General features: G+C 42.5%; 3 protein-coding genes across 4 annotated transcripts in view; 2 read left to right on the top strand and 1 right to left on the bottom strand.

Moving 5' to 3' along the window:
* The window catches only part of LOC134205682 (uncharacterized), a 34,035-nt gene extending 18,150 nt beyond the window's left edge, over window positions 1-15,885 (top strand). For both annotated transcript variants that reach the window (XM_062681196.1, XM_062681197.1), the window contains exons 2-3: window positions 14,368-15,204; window positions 15,274-15,885. In XM_062681196.1, coding sequence (XP_062537180.1) covers window positions 14,368-15,204; window positions 15,274-15,726 — 1,290 coding nt within the window. In that variant the 3' untranslated portion in view covers window positions 15,727-15,885. The remainder of the gene's footprint in view (window positions 1-14,367; window positions 15,205-15,273) is intronic.
* The window catches only part of LOC134205683 (uncharacterized), a 48,725-nt gene extending 31,505 nt beyond the window's left edge, over window positions 1-17,220 (bottom strand). Inside the window, exon 1 of the mRNA XM_062681198.1 lies at window positions 15,968-17,220. Within this exon, the coding sequence (XP_062537182.1) occupies window positions 15,968-16,999 (1,032 nt within the window). The 5' untranslated portion in view covers window positions 17,000-17,220. The remainder of the gene's footprint in view (window positions 1-15,967) is intronic.
* A 4,011-nt stretch (window positions 17,221-21,231) lies between these two features.
* The window catches only part of LOC134205684 (kinesin-like protein Klp10A), a 157,393-nt gene continuing 154,306 nt past the window's right edge, over window positions 21,232-24,318 (top strand). The window contains 1 exon segment of the mRNA XM_062681199.1: window positions 21,232-21,386. The gene's annotated coding sequence lies outside the window, so the exon portion shown is untranslated.

The following is a 24,318-nucleotide window of genomic DNA, read 5'->3' on the forward strand; positions in this document are numbered from 1 at the left end:
GCGTTTCATCAGCTGGTCTACTGAGTTGCGGTGGAAGCGCAAAATCGGCACAGGCGTCTTCAAAATCTTCTTCTTCACTCATCGAGCTATCAAAACTGACGACTCCCTCCTCTAGTTCAGCATTATTAGGATTGTCACACATTTGGTCGAAACTTTCTTCTTGCTCGATAACATCAGGAAGCACCATGTAGATCTTTGCAACAGTTCAACGGATAAGTGAATTCTTACCAACGTAGCTCCATGAACGCCACCGGCTTGTTTCGGAATACTTCTCTTCTAGACACGCAGCGATACCTTCATTCAACACTACGACGTCTCGGCTAACATTGCAGCGACCATTCACAGGATCGTACACTCGGTGGCCTTTCGTATCTTCTCAATAGCCAAAAATAATTCCCATTTCGGATTTGGCATTAAACTTCTTCATTTTAGTTTTCGGTATTAAGGTCATTACACTAGAACCAAAAATCCTGAGATGTTCCAGGTTTGGCTTTTTTCCAGTTTACGCATCTTCTGGTGTTTTGTTTTTCAGTGAACGCGTAGGACATCAATTCGCCACATAGGCAGAGGTCGGGGCCCTCCTTAGCCGTGCGGTAAGACGCGTGGCTACAAAGCAAGACCATGCTGAGGGTGGCTGGGTTCGATTCTCGGTGCCGATCTAGGAAATTTTCGGATTGGAAATTGTCTCGACTTCCCTGGGCATAAAAGTATCATCGTGCTTAGCCTCATGATATACGAATGCAAAAATGGTAACCTGGCTTAGAAACCTCGTAGATAATAACTGTCGAAGTGCTTACTGAACACTAAGCTGCAAGGCGGCTCTGTCCCCCAGTGTGGGGATGTAATGCCAATAAGAAGAAGAAGAAGAAGCAGAGATCGAAATAGCTTCTGCCCAAAATTTCTTATCTAGCTTCGCATCGTTCAGCATGCACCGCGCCTTTTCCACCAGTGTGCGGTTCATCCGCTCTGCTGTCCCGTTCTGATCGGGCGTGTACAGGCATGATACTTCATGACGAATTCCTTCCGACTCCGTTCCGTTGTCTGTGCGCAAGATTGTTAGCTTTTTACCACTTTGTCTCTCTGCTTTGGCCTTGAATGACTTTGAACGCTTCGAGTGCTTGATTTTTATGCTTCAGCAAATAAACCACCACTCGCCTGCTTGCATCGTCTAGGAACGTAATAAAAACCGGCTTCCTCCCAACGATAGAACCTCTACTGTGCCGCAGAGGTCGGAGTGTACCAACTCCAAAAGCTCTTCAGGCCCTTGATTCACTGCTTGAGAACGAACGCCTCACATGTTTTACAATCCGCTAGAGACCCATTCTGAAAATCGTTTCCATTCGCATTTTCTTCCAGCTTTCATGAAGATGCCTTAACGATTCACTTTGTATAAGCCATCCCCATGAGTTGTTGTTGTTTACCCGTCGATACTACTTCGTAGCTGTGCTCGCCGAAACTGCAATTTGTGTTGTGAAAAGCTTCAATTTCGGCTACATTTCCATCCGTTAAAAAGTAAAATTTGTAGGGCGTACTTTTAACATTCACGGGGAGTGCTAAATCTTCATCGCTATTGTTCACTGCCGGCTGCAGCTCATAAACGTCACCGCTTTGCATCTATATCGAAACATGGCACGAGAGTGTAACAAATGCAAAACCGAATGTCTGCAGAACGAAACAACGGTTGTGTGTGAAGGTTTTTGCGTCGCTGCTGATTCCATGCAAGATGTGTATGATTATTAGATGAAGAAGGTGAAATATGCCTACATTGCAATATGTATATTGTGGATGTGCGATGAATGCCGGGATTAAACCGAAAATGTCCGGTTCCGCGGTACCGTGAACACGCTTCGTTCATTTATTAATTGAAAGGTTGAAGAAGAAATTGTAAGCCTGAATGTGAATGTGGCAAAAATGTGCGAAACTGTTGAAAAGCTGCTTCAAAATAATTCAAATAGACACTGTTGTTTCATGAGTGGGGAAAAAAGTCCGAAGTCTCTAATTTCTCTCCTGAAATCAGCAGAAGAAATCAATGTTTATGTTTGCGTCTTTTGCCCTGCTTGAAACAACAATGTCGAAATGTATGTGAACACTCTCCTCCACCTTCCACATCGTATCGCATGAGCACTCGCTTTCAAAAATGCTGCCGTTGACTTCTACAATGATTGCTTCACCGTCTCCTGTTTGCTTGGATACTGCTACAGTAAAACAGCATTTATCGAACATCGCTAATGATGTTACCGAGGACGAAGTTTTGCAGATCATACATCATCTGCATTCTGCACTCTATTGGTATGACGGAAGTAATAAGAATTAGGGTAAATCACTACTTGGGCTTATGGACCCGGTTCCCGGCTCACTGCACAGATAACTAATGATTTATACTGTTTGGAAGTCGTAGGTTTATAGTTGATAATTTTTAAAAAGTCTCCCATTTACTTTTCACAATTCTCAATATTTTTCAATCACTGGTTTTACTCCTAATTGATCCAATTGTACAAAATAAAAATGTAGATTTCAAAATTTCGCTCTCCGATGCCACACCACTGAGCCGGAGTGATTCTTTCCACTTTTACAAAACGGTATCATCGAATAAACACCTACCTGAAAATCGTCACAGTGCTCGATACAACCATTGCTTGAAGCTGTTAATCACCACACCATAATTCTAAACACACGCACTTCAATTATTCTTATTTGTTCGTTTCACTAGAACTTATTTAAACATATTAGAATACATTTTAAAATGTATTCTCAAACCGAACAAAAATTCACCTCGGCCCAAGAACTTCTAGCCGCACCGTGCTGCCAAAAGGCCAGGATTATGAAAATGATCCTTCATCGTTAATAGGAAAATTGTCTAATACGTTGACGCTATCATGTTATTTATAATTCTCTCGATTTTAAAAGGTGAAAAAAAATACTGTTTTTTGGAAGAAATTTGGATGAGTAAATATATCTTCTTAACCAAATAAAAATGATTATGAATAATACCATCTGGCATCTTGTTGTCGTGGAACGTGCATATTTTTGTTTACGTCGCATTTTCTATCGTCCCGAGAGAGAATGAGAATAAAATGTTGAGAGATTGAGTGAAATTTTGCTTAGGCCGGGAACGGGTTTTTTGTATGCCGGAATGGGAATCGCTATGACTAAAATGAGTGCTGCACCTCGTTAATTTAAATCAAATAAAAGCTTTTTTGAACGATATTTAGTACGAATAGCTATTTTTTAAGCAGAAGTGAACCCCAATGCAATATTATACAGCCCACAAAATTCAGGAAAAGTTGCTTCCTGTCATAAATATCAATTGAATAATGCAGTCGTACGCATGTTAGGCCGGGAATGGGGCAAGAAACCCTAAATGCTTGAAACCTGCTTGGAAGGATGCTGCTACGATGGATTTTATATCATTCCAAGTTGAAATTCCTGATCGCTACTGCTCGAGCACCTTAAATTCATCGAAATGGCCTAAAGGAATCCAATGTCGTGAGTTCAGGGACTTCTCAAACACAACGTGAAGGCCAGCCCGTCCCGTTAGATCTTTAAAGCGTACTGTAGTTGAAGAAAATATTTGTTAACACCCAAAGGAGCAAGCTCTTCCAGAAGGTAAATTTTGAAATTGAAAAGATCATGACTCTGTTCGCTTTCAACCGATCAATGTGAAATTTTAAGACAAGGTCCAGTTTTTATTCTTCTTTCGATTCCACTCAGGGTGGTGTCCAGATTCCGTAAGGTTCCGGAATCATTCCAGATTCCGTTGGGGTACCGCCGATATGGCATTTGGGGTATTTCGATGAAAACTCAGAGGCGACTCGTCCATACGTTCTACCTGTTCATGGAACAGGTAACCATTTTTAGGTCAGAAGCAGGAAATTAATGTCTTGGGTATTGGCAATTAATTGTTAAGGCAAACAATTTACTCAGTAATTTTTTTAAACAAAGCTTATTGTAATATTTCCAATGATTTTAACATCTAAACATCTAAAGAAACAAAATATTTCGTAGGCAGATCAAGTTAACGCCACATGTACGCCAAGTCAAATTGCAGCTAAATGTGTGTTTCTCCGACACACCACACCCCATCACATAGAAAGCTTTTGCCAGTCGTATGATCCATAATGAAGAACCAACAGCAGCGCTGCCAGAAGTCAGATATAAAGTTTTGCGCCATGACAAATGATTTGAAATAATTTCCTCCTTGTTATGCTCACTCGTTCTCCGCGCGCAGAGAACCAGCGTGAGCGTTGCCAGCTTTCTCCGTTTCCTCACATCATCCTCTTTCGCATGCGAAGCAAGCACGTTTTGATGCATGTTCTGCTATGCGTGCAGGAGTCAAACCCGTTCGACGCGCTGCGCGAACAATCAATGACGCAACGTACCTTCGGTTAGACTCGATCGTAGTGTCGGGCTGTGCTTTGCCGAAAGGCGCACCGCGCACGCTTTCGTTCATACTTCGATGATTGGGAACGGTTTGTTTTTTTTTCTCCTGATGATTATTCAGCATCAAGAATAATATTAAATTAATCAGTACATTCAAAGTTAATTGCCTATATGCCGGGTATTAAGCCACCCGGAGTGGAAATTAATTACTATGTCTGAAACTTGATTATGCATATGTACAACATGTGATAGATTTAGTTCGGAAAAGGTATTGGAGGGTAACCGCCCCGGCATATAGGCAATTAACTTTGAATGTACTGATCTCGAGTGGCGATCTCTCTTCGCTTGTGTGGTCGTGTTGGGATCTGACGACCAAACTGGCACAACCTCACACAACCCTACTTCATTGAGCGCCGTTGCTGATGAAGCAAGTGTGTAGGAGCCGGACAATACTAAATACTCATCCTACTTGGTTGACATGATGTGTACAAAAATACATTTGAGAGAGTTAGTTCTGAAAATGCATTGCGAGAGATCGGCTGGTACCTGGTGCTGGGAATTTGGTTTCATCAGTACCCGCTAAGCTGCGGTGGACGACGGAGGTCCTTCGTAGCTTAGTAGGGAAAGCACCTGTCATGCGAACTGGGGTCGTGGGATCAAACCCCACCGAAGGGGCGGTTACCCTCCAATGCCTTTTCCGAACTAAATCTATCACATGTTGTACATATGCATAATCAAGTTTCAGACATAGTAATTAAATTAATGTTTGCGTTTTTCAAAGAGACATTGAATAATGCTTTTTTACGAATACTCAAAATCAATCAACATAGAGAAAAAGGTATAGTTTTCACTAAATTTAAAAAATTAAATAACTGGAACACATTTCAGCTTCTAAATCTGACTCATTGGTCGTCACAATCTGGGGTCGCATCAAACAATAATTGTATAATTATATACTAATTATGTACTATAATTATTATACTAATAATGGTTAATTACATTTCTTTCATAGCAACAAAATATGTGAGAGTTTAAATATTAGCGGCGATGGGACCCGTGTACCCCGAATGGTGGAATGAGCCGATTTGAAAGATCTCTATTCTGAGCAATATCCAGTTATTGCCAACTGTTACCAAGTTAGATTTTAGACGATTTGCGAGAGTTTAAAATTTTAAGTGCATCTAAATTTAAAACTTTTCTGTAACAAAAGAGATTAATAAGCTATTTATTGTTTTGTAATTCCTTTCTATTTAAATTGTTTTTTTTTCTAATATTTGGTTAAGTTGTACAAGAAAAGGTTGTAATATTAGATTAAATGCACAACTTTCATTCGAAACCACTCAGATTGATGAATATTTTTTGATCAGCATGGTAGAACAGGTGTAGCAAAAGTCCACGAGACGCCCCTGTGAAAACTTAATTGTTTTATATGGAATTCTTCTCAAACTTGTACCAAAAACCTTCTTCTTCTTATTGGCATTACATCCCCACACTGGGACAGAGCCGCCTCGCAGCTTAGTGTTCATTAAGCACTTCCACAGTTATTAACTGCGAGGTTTCTAAGCCAAGTTACCATTTTTGCATATCATGAGGCTAACACGATGATACTTTTATGCCCAGGGAAGTCGAGACAATTTCCAATCCGAAAATTGTCTAGACCGGCACCGGGAATCGAACCCAGCCACCCTCAGCATGGTCTTGCTTTGTAGCCGCGCGTCTTACCAAAAACCTAAATACGGTTCTATTAGGGATTTTTCAGATTTTTTGAAGTGCTTACAAACATCTCCAGGATGTCCCCAAATGCCCCCGGGGAAGCCGTAGAAGAGGACATTTTAGTTCTTAGCCCAAAACATGTCATATGACAGCTCTTTCTTCATGATTTCTCACAAATAATCTACGGGTACGTGTGAAAAGTCTGTAAGACCTCATTGGCCACTTCCAGAACCTTGCGACTGCTCTATCTTCATGATTTCTCATAAATAATCTTCTGGTGATTCCATAAAGGACAATTGACCTCACTGGCCACTTCCAGAATATTACATGATGTCCCGGGGGAACCTGTAGAATAGGACATTTCCTAATTTAGACCAAACGTATCGTGCGACAGCTCTATCTTCATGGATATTCACAAATAAAGTTCTAATAAGGCTGTAAAGTGTGAACACCTCATTGCTTACTACCGGAAAACCAAGGAGTGCCCCGGTGGAACCTGTAGAAATGGACATTTTCATTTTTGCACTAAAACATGTCATGCGATAGCTCTATCTTCAGGGTTTTTAACGAATAATCATCTGAAGATCTTACAAAGGACAATTGATCTCATCGACCACTTCCGGAATACCACGGAGTACCGGGCGACCTGTATAAGGGGACATTTCCGAATTAAGACCAAAATGTGTCATGCGACAACTCATTCTTCATAGTTTAAAAAAAAAATACGTCTGGTAAGTCTGTAAAGTGGAAGAGACATCATTCGACACTTCCGATAATAGAATTTGACTTTTTCATTGGAATTTATGAGAGTTGAGTCCCTGCGGGCAGCAGGGACTATGTCCAAGGGCTTAACGATCCCTCCCCAGGCCATCTGCGAGTTGTGGGGCTTGCCTAGGATGTGGTGGGGTTTGACAGTGGGCCCTGTTAAACCTCTATAAAAAGCTGCATGTATCCGCAAGTAGGCCCCACCAAAGCGACCGTGTGCCGCTCAAAGCGCACAAGCCCAAGTCCTGGTGTTAGGTGGAACGCTAAACAGCCCTGACACGACGGCCCTCCGATGAGACAGGAGGTTTGCGCAGGCCCAATAAGCCGCCTGGAAAACCAATCATTACGAACAATATAAGAGATAATGCGACTCGATATAATCGGCAAAGACCTAGGCGACGAATACAGGATCACGATTGGTAGCTTGGAACATGGAATTGCAAGTCGCTAGGTTTCGCAGGTTGCGACAGGATGATCTACGATGAATTACATCCCCGCAACTTCGACGTCGTGGCGCTGCAGGAGATTTGTTGGACAGGACAAAAAGTGTGGAAAAGCGGGCATCGAGCGGCTACCTTCTACCAAAGCTGTGGCACCACCAACGAGCTGGGAACCGGCTTCATAGTGCTGGGTAAGATGCGTCAACGCGTGATTGGGTGGCAGCCAATCAACGCAAGGATGAGCAAGCTGAAGATTAAAGGCCGTTTCTTCAACTATAGCATCATCCACGTGCACTGCCCAGACGAAGGGAGACCCGACGACGAGAAAGAAGCGTTCTACGCACAGCTGGAGCAAACATACGATGGATGCCCACTGCGGGACGTCAAAATCGTCATCGGCGACATGAACGCACAGGTAGGAAGGGAGCAAATGTATAGACCGGTCATCGGACCGGATAGTCTGCACACCGTATCGAATAACAACGGCCAACGATGCATAAACTTCGCAGCCTCCCGCGAAATGGTAGTTCGAAGCACCTTCTTTCCCCGCAAAAATATCCACAAGGCCACATGGAGATCACCTAACCAAGAAACGGAAAACCAAATCGACCACGTTCTAATCGACGGTAAATTCTTCTCCGACATCACGAACGTCCGCACTTACCGCGGTGCAAATATTGAATCCGACCACTACCTCGTTGCAGTATGTCTGCGCTCAAAACTCTCGACGGTGTACAACACGCGTCGGAGTCGTCCGCCGCGGCTAAACATTGGGCGGCTACAAGACGGTAGACTAGCCCAAGACTACGCGCAGCAGCTGAAAGTGGCACTCCCAACGGAAGAGCAGCTAGGCGCAGCATCTCTTGAAGATGGTTGGAGAGATATTTGATCCGCCATTGGTAGCACAGCAACCGCTGCACTTGGCATGGTGCCCCCGGATCAGAGAAACTACCAGTCGGCGGCGAATGTGAGCAGTTAGTTGAGGAGAAGAATGTAGCATGGGCGAGATTGCTGCAACACCGCACGAGGGCGAACGAGGCACGATACAAACGGGCGCGGAACAGACAAAACTCGATTTTCCGGAGGAAAAAGCGCCAGCAGGAAGATCGAGACCGTGAAGAGACGGAGGAGCTATACCGCGCTAATAACGCACGAAAGTTCTATGAGAAGTTGAACCGTTCACGTAAGGGCCACGTGCCACAGCCCGATATGTGTAAGGACATAAACGGGAACCTTCTTACGAACGAGCGTGAGATGACCCAAAGGTGGCGGCAGCACTACGAAGAGCACCTGAATAGCGATATGGCAGACAACGGTGGCGGTATGGTAATGAAGCTAGGAGCACGCGCGCACGACATGCGACATCCGGCTCCGGAGTTGACCAACTTCCAGGAGAGCTGTTTAAACACGGTGGTGAGGCACTGGCTAGAGCACTTTCATCACGACCAGCATGACGAAAAGAGCTCAAACAGATGTCATCTACACAGATCTGTCAGTTGCTTTTGATAAGTTAAACCACTGCATCGCTATCGCCAAATTAGACAAGTTAGGAGTAAATGGCACTCTATTGGAATGGTTCCGATCATATCTATCCGGCCGCCAACTAACGGTTGCTATCGGCGACTGCAGATCTGATTCCTTCGTGGCTACATCGGGAATACCCCAAGGAAGCCATTTGGGTCCGTTATATTTCAATGGCGTGAATTTTGTACTCGAAGTTCCCCACCTATCGTATGCTGATGACCTGAAAATGTTCTTGCAAATCCAGTCCATCGACGATTGTTATTTCCTTCAACGTCAGTTAGAATCCTTTGCCAATTGGTGCAACGTCAACCGTATGATAGTCAATCCGGCAAAATGCTCGATGATCACTTTTTCTCGGATTAAAAATCCCGCTAGATTCGACTACACGCTTTTGAACACCAGCATAGAACGTCTGAGTCATGTCAAAGACTTGGGCGTAATTTTGGATTCCCAGCTGACGTACAAAATGCATATCTCATACGTTGTAGGTAAGGCTTCCAAAACCCTGGGCTTCATCTTTCGGATGGGTAAAGAATTTTCTGACATTTACTGTCTAAAGTCTTTGTATTGCTCACTGGTGCGGTCGATACCGGAGCATTGCTCCGCCGTTTGGAATCCCAATTATACGAACGGTGCCGAACGAATTTAGTCCGTGCAACGACGCTTCCTACGATTTGCTCTGCGTAGGCTACCGTGGAGAGATCCATTACGCCTGCCAAGTTATGAAAGCCGCTGTCGGCTTATCGATCTGGAGCCGCTAAGAGAACACTTCGCAATAACGCTATGTTAAGAATGCCATTTCGTCGGACTAACTACAGTATGAACGGTAGTATTGAAGGATTACAGCGTATATTCAACAGGGTTTCTACAATATTCGACTTCAACCTGCCTCGTCAGACGCTGCGTCGAAGATTCAAAGAATTTTTCACATCGCAATAGATAGCTGTTTAAGTGTTTGTGTCCATTTTTTCAAAGTTTTTGACGATATGTATACTTATATTTTTTTACCATCATTAGGACATAAGTAGTCTGTTGATGTAGGCCTTAAATAAATAAAATAAATAAATAAATAGAGCGCTGCACTAGGTAATTACCAAGATTTGGCAGGGCGAGGTTCTGCCGCAGGAGTGGATGGAAGGTGTAGTGTGTCCCATTAACAAAAAGGGCGATATGCTGGATTGTAGCAACTACCACGCAATCACATTGCTGAACGCCGCCTACAAGGTACTCTCCCAAAATTTAATGCCGTCGACTAGCACCAATTGCAAGTGAGTTCGTGGGGCAGTATCAGGTGGGATTTATGGGTGAACGCTCTACCACAGGTCAGGTGTTCGCCGTACGTCAGGTATTGCAGAAACGCCGAGAATACAGCGCGCCCACACATCATCTATTTATTAACTCCAAAGCCGCATATGATACAATCGATCGGGACCAGCTATGGCAGCTAATTCACGAAAACGGATTTCCGGATAAACTGATGCGGTTGATCAAGGCGACGATGGATCGGGTGATGTGCGTAGTTCGAGTTGCAGGGGCATTCTCAAGGGGGGCAGCAGGGACAGCAGGGACAGCATGGACCATGTCCAAGGGCTTGACGACCCCTCCCCAGCTGTCTGTGAGTCAGGGAGAACTGCCTAGGGCGTGGTGGGATTTAGCAGTGGGCTCTGCTAAAATCCCTCCCAAAAAACCACAAGTGCCCGTAAGCAGACTCTATCAAAGCGACTGTGTGCCGCTTCAAAAGCACAAGCCCAGGGAGTGCCAATTGGCATGGGGAGTGTCCCTACTTCGGTAGGGTAGCGCGTGAGCTGCTTCGGCAGGGAGTGAGTGATCTGTTGTGCTGAGGCAGGAGTGTCATAGCGCGTCACCGCTATTGTCACCTCGAAGCGCAGCAGAAGTCTGAGTATGGACTGCACATGCTGAGGTAGGAGTGTCGTAGCGTAGTATCGTTGATTGGTCCCTACATACCGCTATCGACACCTCGAGGCATGGCAGTGGAGTGTTAGAGTGAGTTGGGGAGTGTCCCTACTTCGGTAGGGTAGCGCGTGAGCTGTTTCGGCAGGGAGTGAGTGATCTGTTGTGCTGAGGCAGGAGTGTCATAGCGTGTCGCCGCTATTGTCACCTCGAAGCGCAGCAGAAGTCTGAGTATGGACTGCACATGCTGAGGTAGGAGTCGAGGTACCTATCGACACCTCGAGGCATGGCAGTGGAGTGTTAGAGTGAGCACCCGAAAAAGGGTCACATGGAGCGAATGGTCTTTGGAGAAGCTGCTTCGGCGGCAGGGTAGCAGTGGGTTGTACCCACACACCTACAGTTGTGCACATGTGGTGCATGGGGAGTGTCCCTGCTTCGGCAGGGTAGCGTGTGGTCTGCTTCGGCAGTGGTGTGATTGATCTGCTCGTGCTGAGGCAGGAGTGTCGTAGCGTAATATCTGTAGGCCCAGGCAGTTACCGCTATTGACACCTCGAGGCATGGCAGCGGAGCGCCTGGGAGAGCATCCAAGTGTGAATGGTGTGCGAGCACCCAAGTCAGTCTCGCATGGGACGGGTGCCTGTGTGAGCGATAATGAGCGAGTACGTTTAGTACTGCCATCCCCCAGAAGTAGTACTGGGAGGTAGTTCCTGGGGGAAATGATGGTGGAGCCCAAGGGAGTTTAGTCGGTATTACCGGTATGGTCGAGTCCGACACTCCAGTACACTTCCGTGTGGTAGTTTGGCAACTACAATGTACGTGTACTGGGTTAGTGTGTAAATGCATTCTCTCTTGTAAAAAAAAAAAAAAGGGGGCATTCTCAAGTCCCTTCGAAACGCACAGAGGGTTACGGCAAGGTGATGGTCTTTCGTGTCTGCTATTCCGTTGGTCTTTCGTGTCTGCTATTGGTTTCGCCAACGACATAGATATTATGGCACGTAACTTTGAGAGGATGGAGGAAGCCTGCATCAGACTGAAAAGCGAAGCTAAACGGATTGGACTAGTCATCAACACGTCAAAGACGAAGTACATGATAGGAAGAGGCTTAAGAGAGGTCAATGTAAGCCACCCACCACGAGTTTCTATCGGTGGTTGATAAATTCGTGTACTTAGGCTCACTGGTGACCGCCGATAACGATACCAACAGAGAAATGCGGAGATGCATCATGGCAGGAAATCGTACGTACATTGGACTCCGCAAAACGCTCCGATCGAATATAGTTCGCCGTCGTACCAACCTGACTATCTACAAAACGCTCATTAGACCGATAGTTCTCTACGGACACGAGACCTGGACAATGCTCGTAGAGGACCAACGCGCACTGGGAGTTTTTGAAAGGAAAGTGCTGCGTACCATCTATGGTGGTCGGAGACGAGCCAGCCTCGGGCTGAAAGTCTCTTTAATAAAGACAAAAAAAAAAAAAAAAAAAATTATGGTGGAGTACAGATGGCGGACGGTACGTGGAGGAGGCGAATGAACCACGAGTTGCATCAGCTGTTGGGAGAACCATCCATCTTTCGTAGCCAGAATGACGGACAGTAATCCAGTGAAATGGTTCTCGACAACGATCCAACAGGAACAAGAAGGCCACTCCGACATTAGTCTGATAATAAATAAATAAGGATATTTGAGCAGTTAAAATTTTTCCCAACCCTAACGTCAACCGATTTTTAAATTTTGAAAGTATTGTATTATGATCGAGGATTATACTGCCGTGAATCGCATATTTGTCCCATATGAATAGAAAACCATATAACTTGCTAACAGCAGTTTATGTAGACGAAGAATCAGAAGGAATAAATTTTGGCTGTTACGCCCTTTTCAAATGTTGGTCTAGATTTGTTAAGCCCTTTGGACTAGATTCATTGAAACTCTGAACGAATTTCGTTGAACCTAGGGACGAAGCTGGTTAGCTGGACGATGAATATTTGGGCGATATTCGTTAAATATCTGGGCGAGATTTATTGAATCTCAAGACGAGATTCATTGAATCACTGGACTAGCTTTCATGAAACCATGGAGAAGATTTGTTAAATTCTTGAACAAATTTCGTTGAATCTCTGGAAAAGATTGGTTATCTGTCCCGACGAGATTTGTTGAATATCTGGAATCGATTCGATGAATCTCTAGACAAGATTCGCTGACCTTCTTGACGAATTTCGTTGACACACTACCAGCGGGAAGCTCACAAAGAGTTTAGATACAAAAATGAGTGAGATTTCCCAATGAGTGCGCCTTGTGCTGTTCGATATCTTGCTCGGAAAGAACTACCGCTCTAATGATAAACGTTTCGTGGACAGCCGCTGTCATTCGACGGAAAACTCTGTTGGATTGACGCTAAGCTAAGCAAAGAAGTTAAAGTACGCCGCATATCCAATAAAATGGAAGCACAGTGGGATTGATGAGCATACAACGTGCAGGTGCAGCAAGACCCTAACGGCACACGATGCAGCCAAGAATAGATGGGTGTAGCTCATAAATCGTTGAGGAGTTACGATCAACAAAAGAATGTTGTTCCAACAGCTATTGTCAGTAGAACCATAGCATACAATTTTTATCCAATTCACGAATTGCATTCTCTTTCTGAGCATGTCACGTGCTTAGTCGATTGAACGTTACACAAAATGCTATTGAAAGAATGTAACCTTCCAATGAAACGCAATATCATCGAACGAACATCATCATTATTAACGCCGATGCCGATTACGTTCATTATTTGAAATTAATTCCGGACGTCCTCCGCGATAAGCGCTGATAATTAGGGTTTGAATCTTCGCGTACGCCGCGCCGGTTGCATTATGCCGTGCGAATAGCGATAAAAAGTGACAATCACGCTGCCTTCTTATAGGAAGCTATCAGAAATAAAAGGCGGGTGTGTTTTATATTTAGCAACAAATTATCATCGCTAGAGCGCAATTATTTGCATTTCAATTCTGTAGCTATGCGAGTGACAGCCACGATGCAAAAAGGGCGTCTAATCCATAATTAATAACACGTTCCTGAACTGGTCGTTTTTGCGAGTAGATTTTTGAAGCTCACATAACAACTTCTATTTCTTTTTGTTGTCATGCGTGCTCAACAAGAAAAATTGGGATTCAATTTTTGTTTTCTAGTGTTCTTAAGGGGGTATATGAGCTTAGTTAGACAAAAGTATTCCTTTATTAAGATACCGTCGGATTATTAGTCCAGTAGGAATAAAAAAATATTTTTGGAATGGATCCATAATTATTCACTTTTTGGAACATTTTAGTATCAGTTCACAAGTATTGTACAATGTTGGCAAATTATTAAAATTTAAAACAAGTCTCTGTTATGTATTCTGTTTTGAAGGTGAACCAGTTGAAAATTTGCAAACTCTCAATAAAGAAAAAAAACTGACTATATATGTTGTTTTAAACTATGAGATGAAGAACCGAAAAGGTATCCACACTTTGTACAGCTCATAAGACGCAGCCTTTTCTTAGATTTTAGTAAACATTCCCCCAGAACTCTCGAAGAAAAAAAAATCAGTTTCAATGTCTTTCAAGCCTTTCAAATGCTTTCAAATGTTACAAACCACTTTTCTGCCTCTCCCAGGTCATCATGTGTCTCGAGGGGAAGGACGGTGGCACGGTCACCCTGCCGACGGAATCTGCCCAGAAACTGCTCGAAGAGGTAGTCCACAGCGAACTGAACTCGGACGACGTCAATATTCAGATGACTGCCGGCTCGAACAAGGGCGACAACTACATCGGAATAGTCTTCCGGGCCCAGACCGAGTGCCGCCGAACGGGTAAAAAACTCAACATCATCGTCAAACTGCCACCGCAGAGTGAGGCCCGGCGGAATCAATTTTTCGCCAGGCCCAGCTTCGAGCGGGAGATCAGTTTCTACACCGAAATCTACCCGATGATGACGGAGTTCCAGCGGGAGAAGGGAATCGACGTGACGGATGGCACCGAAGCGTTCAATCAGATCCCGCTGTGCTACCGGACCAACCTGGTGGAGTTCGAGGAGGCGATCCTCATGGGAGATTTGAAAGATTCCGGATTCGAGATGTTCGATCGGCATCAAGAGCAGAAGTTTGAACATTTCGAGCTGCTGGTGCGGACGTTGGGTCGGTTCCACGCTTTGTCTTACGCACTGAAGGATCAACATCCGGAGAGGATCGAGAAATTCAAAGGAATGATGGAACTTTTCGCCAGTCGGGAAGATGATGGACAGATGCAGCAGTGGTTTAGTATGCTTACCACTCGTATGTTGGAGGCGTTGGATCCGGAAAAAGACCCGGAGGTATATGAGAAAACGAAACAGGCTGTTGAAATGGATTTCATGGATCAAATAAAGGAGATAACGAAGGGCAGTCTTGCAGAACCGTATGCGGTAATCTGTCATGGAGATTGCTGGAACAATAACATGTTGTTCAAACATGAGGTAAGAACATGATTCCTAAGAGTAAGATTAAACTTATTAATCCCAATAATACCGCTTTTGAAATTTCAGAACGGCAATCCAGTTGACATCCGGTTATTGGACTGGCAAATCAGCCGCTACGCGTCTCCAGTACTGGATTTGATGTACTTCATATTCACCGCATCAACCAAAGCATTCCGAGACAAACACTACAAAACCCTTCTGGACATTTACCACCAGAGCCTATCCAGTTTTCTGATCCGACTTGGATCGGACCCGGAAAAGCTATTCCCACGGACGGCATTGGATGAACAATTGCAAAAATTCGGACGATTCGGATTGCTGATGGCCGTGATGTTGTTGCCAATCATTACTACCAAAAGTGAAGACGTGCCCGACATGGATGAGATGGCCGAGAAGATGGAAAGCGGAGCCGATTTGTCGGCCGACTTGGACAACTTCCGATCGGAATCGACGGATGCAGTCTACCGCGAGAGGATATCCGGGTGCTGTAAAGACATGGTTGAACTGGGATACATTTAGCAACGTTGGTGTACCAATCAGAAACTTCAAACAGTATTTCAATATGAACCAGGCCGAGAAGACCAAAAATTCCATGTAGCATAGTATTGATTCTGATATTGTATGACTAAGGCAAGAGTATCAAGTTAGAATAAATATATACTACAAAAACACAGGGAACTGACAATCTGATAGATAATTTATCCCCGATGCGGCATAAGTAGTCGAATTTATAAAAAAAAATATTTTGATCAGAACCTACCTTTAGTTCCGCCGCAATGGCATTAATCTGCGGATTGTTCTTCAGCGTTTTCGCACCCTGCGCGAACCGAATCGTCGACAGCGTTTCACTCAAATCCTCCGGCATGGGACTGACGCAGGCCAGCAGCGTCAGATAGGAATTCGAATTCAACGAATCCTGCAGCACCGAACTGAGAATACTGTCCCGGTAGGGAATCACTTTGCTTCCGATGGAAAGTGCCTGCAGCACCTTCCCAATGCTCAGCAGACCCTGGTTGATGTGAACACCCTCAGCCAGTGCCACCCCCTGATGCCCGGTGCGGCGCACCCCCTCCGAACCGGCCAAATCCACCAAGTGCAATGCCGACACAATTCTCGTATCGTCGTGCACCACCGAAGCGTGAATGCTAAAAATTGCATGCGAACGCGAACTCAGCGTATTCATTTTGGTCGGCCGGACGTGCCGATTTTTGTTCCCCTCCAACAGAATATCCTGCGCCTGGTTCGCCCGGGTCACAAGTTTCTTCGTTCCGCCGTTGAACTTCAAGCCCCTTGTATTGACCGGCTCAGCCGAGTTGTCCGACAGCAAATCATAAATCTTTTCGTTGTAAATCTCAATGAACGACACCTGGATTTCGTACTCCTCCTGATCACGCGATTCCTTCAGCAGCTCAAAAGTCTGATCCAACGCCCTCGTAATCATTCCCCGGTTTATATCGTGCGGTCCGCTGTGATCCCACTGCAAACCCATCGTGAAGGTCTTCCCGGTTCCCGTCTGCCCATAGGCCAGCGCCGTACAGTAGAACCCGTTGATCATTTTGACCACCAGCGGGCGAACCAACGCGTCATAGACCAGCGCTTGGGACGACTCCGGGCGGAACACATAATCGAACGCAAACGGCCGCTCATCCACAATCAAAATCTGATCGTTGGCCCCGTGATGCTGAATAATGCTCTCCACGTCGCTTTCCGACCCATCGTTCATGGGACGTTCACGGATAGCGATCCGAACCGGTTCTAATGCCTCACAGCTCGCGTCCGTTACGAGCTTCATCTTCTACACAAAATTGCAAACAGTCACGACACTCGCGAAAATATCCGAACTTATCGACAAGATTCACCGCAAAACGCTTGTAATCACTCCCCTTATCACAGTTTATCAGAAATAATATACTAAATACTAAAAATATTTCAAAATCCCCATATTTTGCGAAATTTTTCCATCCAACCCGTATAGAAAATATTTGTAAACAGTCAATCACTGAATGGCAGGCGAAAACTGGCACGCTTCTTTTCGATGAAAAGGAGACGGGAGGGCGAAAATTCAAAATTCAAACTGTCGCGGCGAAGATGTGGGTTCGGTTATTTTACCGACTCGCTATGTTATTCGGTGAATTCAAATCGGACACGGAAAAAAACTATAGCACGATCTTTTGCAGAAATAAGGGCGAAAAGGCTACTTTGAGGCTGGGTGGTGCGAATAGAATCTATTTAGCTTTCAAATTGAAGCCAAAATTTTCTATTGTGCCGGAACCAAACATTGAAGATTGTGGTTATGTTCGTTTTAGGGCTTATATTGAGAAGAATTGTTATTATTTGGGGAAAAAATAATAATAAACAAAGTTTGAGTTTTGAATTCTATGTAACAAAATATTTCCACACACTTAAAATAAATCGCCGAATTCGGTAAAAATTTACCGAAATCTCAACAGCTGAACTGTTCGGTAAATAATTTAACTGATTTTCGGTGATTTTGACAGTTGAGCAATGGAAAAAATTACAAAAATCTGTAAAATAAATTACCGAACAGTTCTGCTGTTGAGATTTCGGTAAAATTTACCGAATACGGTGAAATGAGGTAAGTGTGCACATTATTGCCGCTTTCAAAAGATATTTTAGTTACTAGATAAAGATTGTCGCAGTCGTCGCTGTCCGGAACATCTTTTGCTGGCGAGGATAGGGGAGCTAAATGTCAAAGAAGGAAAATCCATACGATTTGACAGGTATGTACCACACATGTTTCGGACAGCAGAACAAAGGGAACCGAAGCGACAATCTTTATCTAGTAACTAAAATATCTTTTCCGATTTCATCAATTTGAAGAGTTATGTATAGATCTTATTTCAGGTTGATCGATTTTTGTTACTAAAACTCTCCCTTACTCGATATTGAAGGGACCATCGAGTTATACTACACTGCCAAAAATATCTATATAAGATATATGTGTCGCCGTTATAAATTTTTGCAATAGCTCCACCCTAATATAATCGATATGGAACCACACATAAATTAAACAATTGCTAATTCGAGACCACATATAAAGTTAATTTGGATATATATTTTATTAGTAGTTCGCGTGGAGAATGGTTATATGTGCGCTGATATACATCATAAGTTAAATCTATGGATTTTTGTCAATAAATATGTGTGGATTTTTAGTAGTGTAAGGACACACCTGTGGTACTTTTATGTACCATGGTACAAGAGGACAAGAAAATTATTCCAAGACTATCTTTGATAAAGACAATAATCGGTACGGAACTCATTTTAAAATTCTTGTACCATGGTACTTGTACCACTAGTGTGTCATTAGTATTAGGGAGGTATCGAGATAAGGAACACATTTATATTTGGCCGAATGCCGTTTAGCCGAACAGTCAAAATGTGTTTTTTTGAAGTTTCTGAAGTGAAGTAAAAAGAGAGATGTTCGAAGCAGTGGCGTAGCCACGGGGGTGGTTTTGGACATAAACACCCCCTCCCCCCCAAAGACACAAAATTTTCAGAACAATTTTTTTTTCGAAAAAAAAAATGTTCGGAAACCCCCCCCCCCCCCCCCCCCGATTTTTTAAATGAGTACAGAGTATAGTGAGAAGTGAGAACTGAGAAAAGGATGTGAGTATTGAGTAGTGAGATGTTTGCAGTAACATGTGAGTAGTGGAAATTGAGAAATGAGAAGAAAGTTGATTTGACATCTAGCCAAGCATCTAGCCCATATCCAGCTTTTTACGCTAGCCATAAACTATGTGATCACCCCTCAATCATGACATATACTGTGTACAGATTTTATAACGGCATCATAGTAGCCATAGAATCTTATTTGTTTGGCAACCTGTCATACATTTTCACATGCAGAGGTAAAAAAAAAAATGAACATTTTTAGAAATGCTTTGAGTGGGACAAAATGCAGTAGATCTGTTGGTAGATCGATTCACCGTGCTGGAACGGAGGATCTCTCATCACAATCGACAGGAAGAGGCTGATGGTAGGGAAAATTATCAGTCTGGCAAGGTGAAGCTGAAACAACTTTTTGCTGGATAAAGGTAGCCTCACACCTCGGGAATTTGGTCCACGGATTTTTTCCCCATGCATTTTTGCATATGCGATGTTTTTGGAATTCGGACACGGAAAATCAAAATCCCGGCCCCATTTAAAATGCACGGGGTTCAAAATCCGGCGGAAAATTTTCCCGAGGTGTACCCAAGTAACCATGAAGCTATATATGCCTGTAAAAAACACAGCCCCAAAAGTTGACTTAAAGTGGAAAAGGGCAATTATAAGACCGAATTAATGGTTCATTGCTTTTGCATGTTGAAATAAAGCACCAGTAATGCATCGCTGCATTCGTACTGCTGATTTAGAGTATCGTTGTCTGACAGTTGATAAATAAATGCAACAACACATCATTAAAACAGATCTAATGCAATTAGCATTTAGCATGCCGATTTGTGATTGATATATGTGCTATATTGTAATGCTTGGTGTTACTTGGGTAAGGTAGCCTTAAGCCGCAGGTGGAAACCACATTACGATATTTCGGGCGCACCTCAATTGCCCGCCAGAGCATTTCAAAAACCTATAATTTGCTAATCCTTGCATATATAATCAATGGTCTCGTTCCCTCTAGGCGTGTTGAATAACACGCTCAACCGACAGCAGCTCTTGAATTGCCTAAAAATAGAAAATTTTCAGAAAAGCTAAACTAGTGAAATCGTCTTGGATATCGTTTTTAAAAATGTTAGATAAACACGTTGACGTTTCCATCGTTTCCATGTGCAATCAACAATCAACAATATTGTTCAACATAACAAAGCATACTTTGATCAAATTATAAAAATTATAGTAGACGCCTCAAACGTCAGATAGGGGTGATTCAAAATTTATGGCATGGCCTAAAAGAAATTTTAGTTACTAGATAAAGATTGTCGCTTCGGTTCCCTTTGTTCTGCTGTCCGGAACATGTTGGGTACCAAGCTGTCAAATCGTATCGATTTTCCTTCTTTGACATTTAGCTCCCCTATCCTCGCCAGCAAAAGATGTTTCGGACAGCGACGACAGCGACAATCTTTATCTAGTAACTAAAATATCTTTTCATGGCATGCGTAAAAAGCTGGATAGCGAAAACTATGGACAAAACATTTTGATTATATTACAATACGTTCATATTTCTCTATTTGAATTAATTTTTACAAATTTTTTACAGCAGCGCCAAAAGGAATATCAAGTGAGGCAAGGTGTGGCACAATTTATGATACACTGTGGTTCACAGAGTCACAAGGAATGTTAAGAACACAAATTGAAGTGTGCTCAGCCACCCACCCCTCGAGATAAGGCGTTTTGAAAATTTTGTATTAAAATGATGCCTTTTTAGCTGAACTAGAATTTTTATCCAAAAATGGGTAGAATGAGAATAGCGTGTACGAAAAAAAATGATACCCCTCATCTGTCAAATAAATCGATTAAAAACATTTTAAAAATCGATCAACTTTGCTGTCAAAGTCAAACTCCTGCGCTGGTTGTGTGCGTTGTGCAACCGTCATATTCCGATTCGAAACAAAAACGGTTCGCTGTTTTCTTGCCTGTGTGTATGTGTGTTGTAAATCCGCATCCTCCGCGGCCCTCTCCTGCACAACCGGACGAGGCACCGAACATCACCACAGCAAACCGAAATCCGCTGTTCTGCCGATTTTCTTCATTCAAAACGCCTCGTCGTCGCTGTTGTTGGAGCAGCTCGCCGCAGTTTCAGTTTAGTTAGCTCCTCTGTGGCAACAGCCCCCCTAACTTGGTCACCTCGAGTGTTGAAGAAACGACAACGTCCAGGAAAGTAAATCGCGAATAAATTCAGTATTTTTCTTTCGTTTTGGTTCAAATTTGGAGTACGGTGGTGCAGAAACGTCGGAACGAATTTAAATTGCCAGTATTTTTGTGCGGTATTCGAAGGTGAAATAAATTTTCATTTGTGCCCCCGGATTGGTGCTGCGGTGAGTTTTGAAAGTGAATAGTGCTTTCGGACCGCCATTGGAAGGGACAAATTGGACCGGTTCCCTGACGGGTTGTGTCGGCAAACGGAAGTGGACACATTTGTCCATGGTTTGCGGTGCTGTGGAGGAATTCCGACAATCCGCACCAACTTGGGAGGAATCATCGTAGTAGCCGTTTGCTGTGTAGGTTTTTTTCGTTGAACGTCTGTCGGCTGAGGAGGATAGCGCACATTAGGGTATCCCAAAAAACAAGTTTTGAATAGAGCACTGTTAGAAATTTTTATTTTATACAAATTTAAAAAAAGAATAATTCAATTATTGATTGAAAACCACATTATGTTATGTTTTTTTTTATTCAATTTATTAAAGCGCAATTGGCGAATTTATGTGGCATGAAGAAGAAGCAGAAAGACGATATTTGAAAATATTCGTACGGGAAACCATACGGATTTTTTTTTTCAACTCTTCTCAAAAATTATAAAAGCAATTTAATATAATCTTTTTGCTTCTTATTTCATGCAACATCAAAACGCCAATAAAGCTGCAATATTTTTTTAAATAATTATTGACGTCATATTTTATTACTCATATTTATTATGGTGTCCTAAAATTTGTATAGAAAATAATCTAACTCTAAGTGCATGAGGTGTGTATGTTATAAGAGGAAAACATTAAAAGTTACATATTCAATAAAGTTTAATCCTGATGTGACGCTTAAGCATGCTCCGCAGGTAGCTCACCTCAACATATTAAATTAGTTTTCATTTCTTTTGAGGCAATATATCTCACAAATAGATGGACACTTCTTGCAAGATTCTCTCACTAATCGATTCGTCAGCTGTGTTCATATATACAAAGAGTTTTCAAATTTGACGGGGAAAGTTGGAAAAACGTTAAAATACAATATTTGGAACAGTTGTAAAAAACGCCAATGTGATCGCATGAAAATTGATTTAGAGTGTGGCATCGCAAAAAAAACTCAAATTAACATTAAAAATTAAAAAACAAACCCAAAAAACCCAAGTTACATTCTGCTAGTTCGTGGTATTTACTTAGGTCAATTTCTTCACCTGTGCAAGCGTTCTTAGGCGATGTATGACTATTTTAAAAATTGACATCCAGTACTGTCATCGCATGCATAACTGCCCAATACTGATATAAAAAACCTATATCAATAAATTTCGGGAGTTTTTGTTTTGTTTAGAATAGCTAAGGCAAGGATGTTCTTTCAAAACAGTCTAAAGCTGACCCAAAATTATTTCGATCAACGCAATACATCACTGCGAAAAATCCACACATTTTTATTGGCAAAAATCTATTAATTTAACTCATGATTATTATTTATTAACAACTTTCCACGCGAAGTACAAGTAAAATCTATAATCAAATGAAATTGTGTTTGGTCTCTAATATGCAATTTTTTTTTTCCTGTTTGGGTGTGCCACTGCGACCAGTTATTAGATCTATTGTAGCGTTACCCGTATCCTTAGTGTTTAAGTGCATGTCGAATTACTCCATTACTATTGATAAGCAATGCAGTATCGGTTTCGATACAGTTGTTGTTTTGTTTTCTCAAGAGCATCATGACAAGGTCCCGCTATTTAGACGCTTCACAGAGAGCAATCCCATTGAAGGCGCACCCCTTATCAATAGGAAATCAATCCTATCTTGAGAAACATAACCGTGATACTGTTTTTGGCCATGCATCGGAGCCCTAGCCACATCCTTGTCTTGCCTCTAGAATATCACCAGTAAAGCTAAAAACCTGGATTTAGCTCTGTCTACAAGACCATTTCAAGCAAGAGAATTTGTTCAGTAATAAGAACTTCCGTGTGTTCCTCTCACTACCATTGTTCACCAGTTCGAGAAGAGTTAGTACGTATTTAAACCCTAACTCAATTTTTCCAGCAATCAGTTCAGCCTAGGGACGGGTACCGAGGATTTTTAACTAATTGCTGGAAAAGTTGTTTCCGCTGCATACAGTTTAGCCTCAAACAAGAGGAATTCGAGTCTTTCAACTGTCTGCAAGGTAACATTAATTATGTTTTATTTCTGAGACTGCTGTTGGTAGCGGGGACTAAATACGATGAATCCTTAATTACCACAACTCATTGCCCTAGCTAGAAAATGGATTAAGCTAGGGCTCTGTTTGGTAGATCTTACACCGCAACACACTACGTCAAAGTGATCTACCGTGTTACGGGAAAAAAATATGCAATAATTGAATTAATGTGTGGATCCATTTGGAATATATTTGTGTTCCTAAATTGCAAAAAAATATGTTTGCGACAAATACGTTTAATATGAAAAAATTCTCATTGATTGATACTTTAAACGAAACTGAAATGCTGATTCCGTAAGTTTCCAATGCTATTTATTGTTTGCGTAGCACCAAATTAGAATGCGCAACTTGGGTATGAAAAGCGTATTAAATTTGTTCCGGATACACAATATGATAGTTTTTTCAAGCAACATATAACAAAGCTTTTTCATAATAGGCTTTTATGTGTGGAGAAAACACACTGTGTAATTGATTTTGGTGTATAAAAGAGAGTATTGAACAAGAACTACTTAGAATAGCCTAGATTTAGGGGAACTGTTTCGTTTTCTACCTTACTGAACATATATTCATCTCATTGCAAAACAAAGAAATACAGCACCAATCTCGTTGCTTCTTTATGCTTACATACGTGCTCACTGCTGTGAAAAAATCACAAATATAAAAAACAAATCAAATTCTTTTTCTTTACTTTGTTTTTGATTGTAATTGTAATTGTTTATTTCTTTTTAACGATAACCAGTTAGTATATACATACTTTTTATCGGGTCAAGTATATACATACTTTTGATGGGATGGTAATGGGAGCTATGAGATGAAGTGCCGAACCGTTCTCCTACATCGAGTTATAAAACATCGAGAAAGGGAGAGTTTTCTGTCACTGTGCTATTCGAATATGTTTTTTTTTGGGACACCCTAGTAAACACTCACACGCCACTGTCGACGACGACGACGATGAAAACGTCCAACAAAAGAAGGCCAGCAAGAGCATCAGAGGGATTTGCCACCAAAGGCCATTGTTTAGAGAGTGTGTGGTAGAGTTGGTTGGTCCGTGTT

This window comes from Armigeres subalbatus, chromosome 1 (assembly GCF_024139115.2).
Source record: "Armigeres subalbatus isolate Guangzhou_Male chromosome 1, GZ_Asu_2, whole genome shotgun sequence".
Lineage (NCBI taxonomy): Eukaryota > Metazoa > Arthropoda > Insecta > Diptera > Culicidae > Armigeres > Armigeres subalbatus.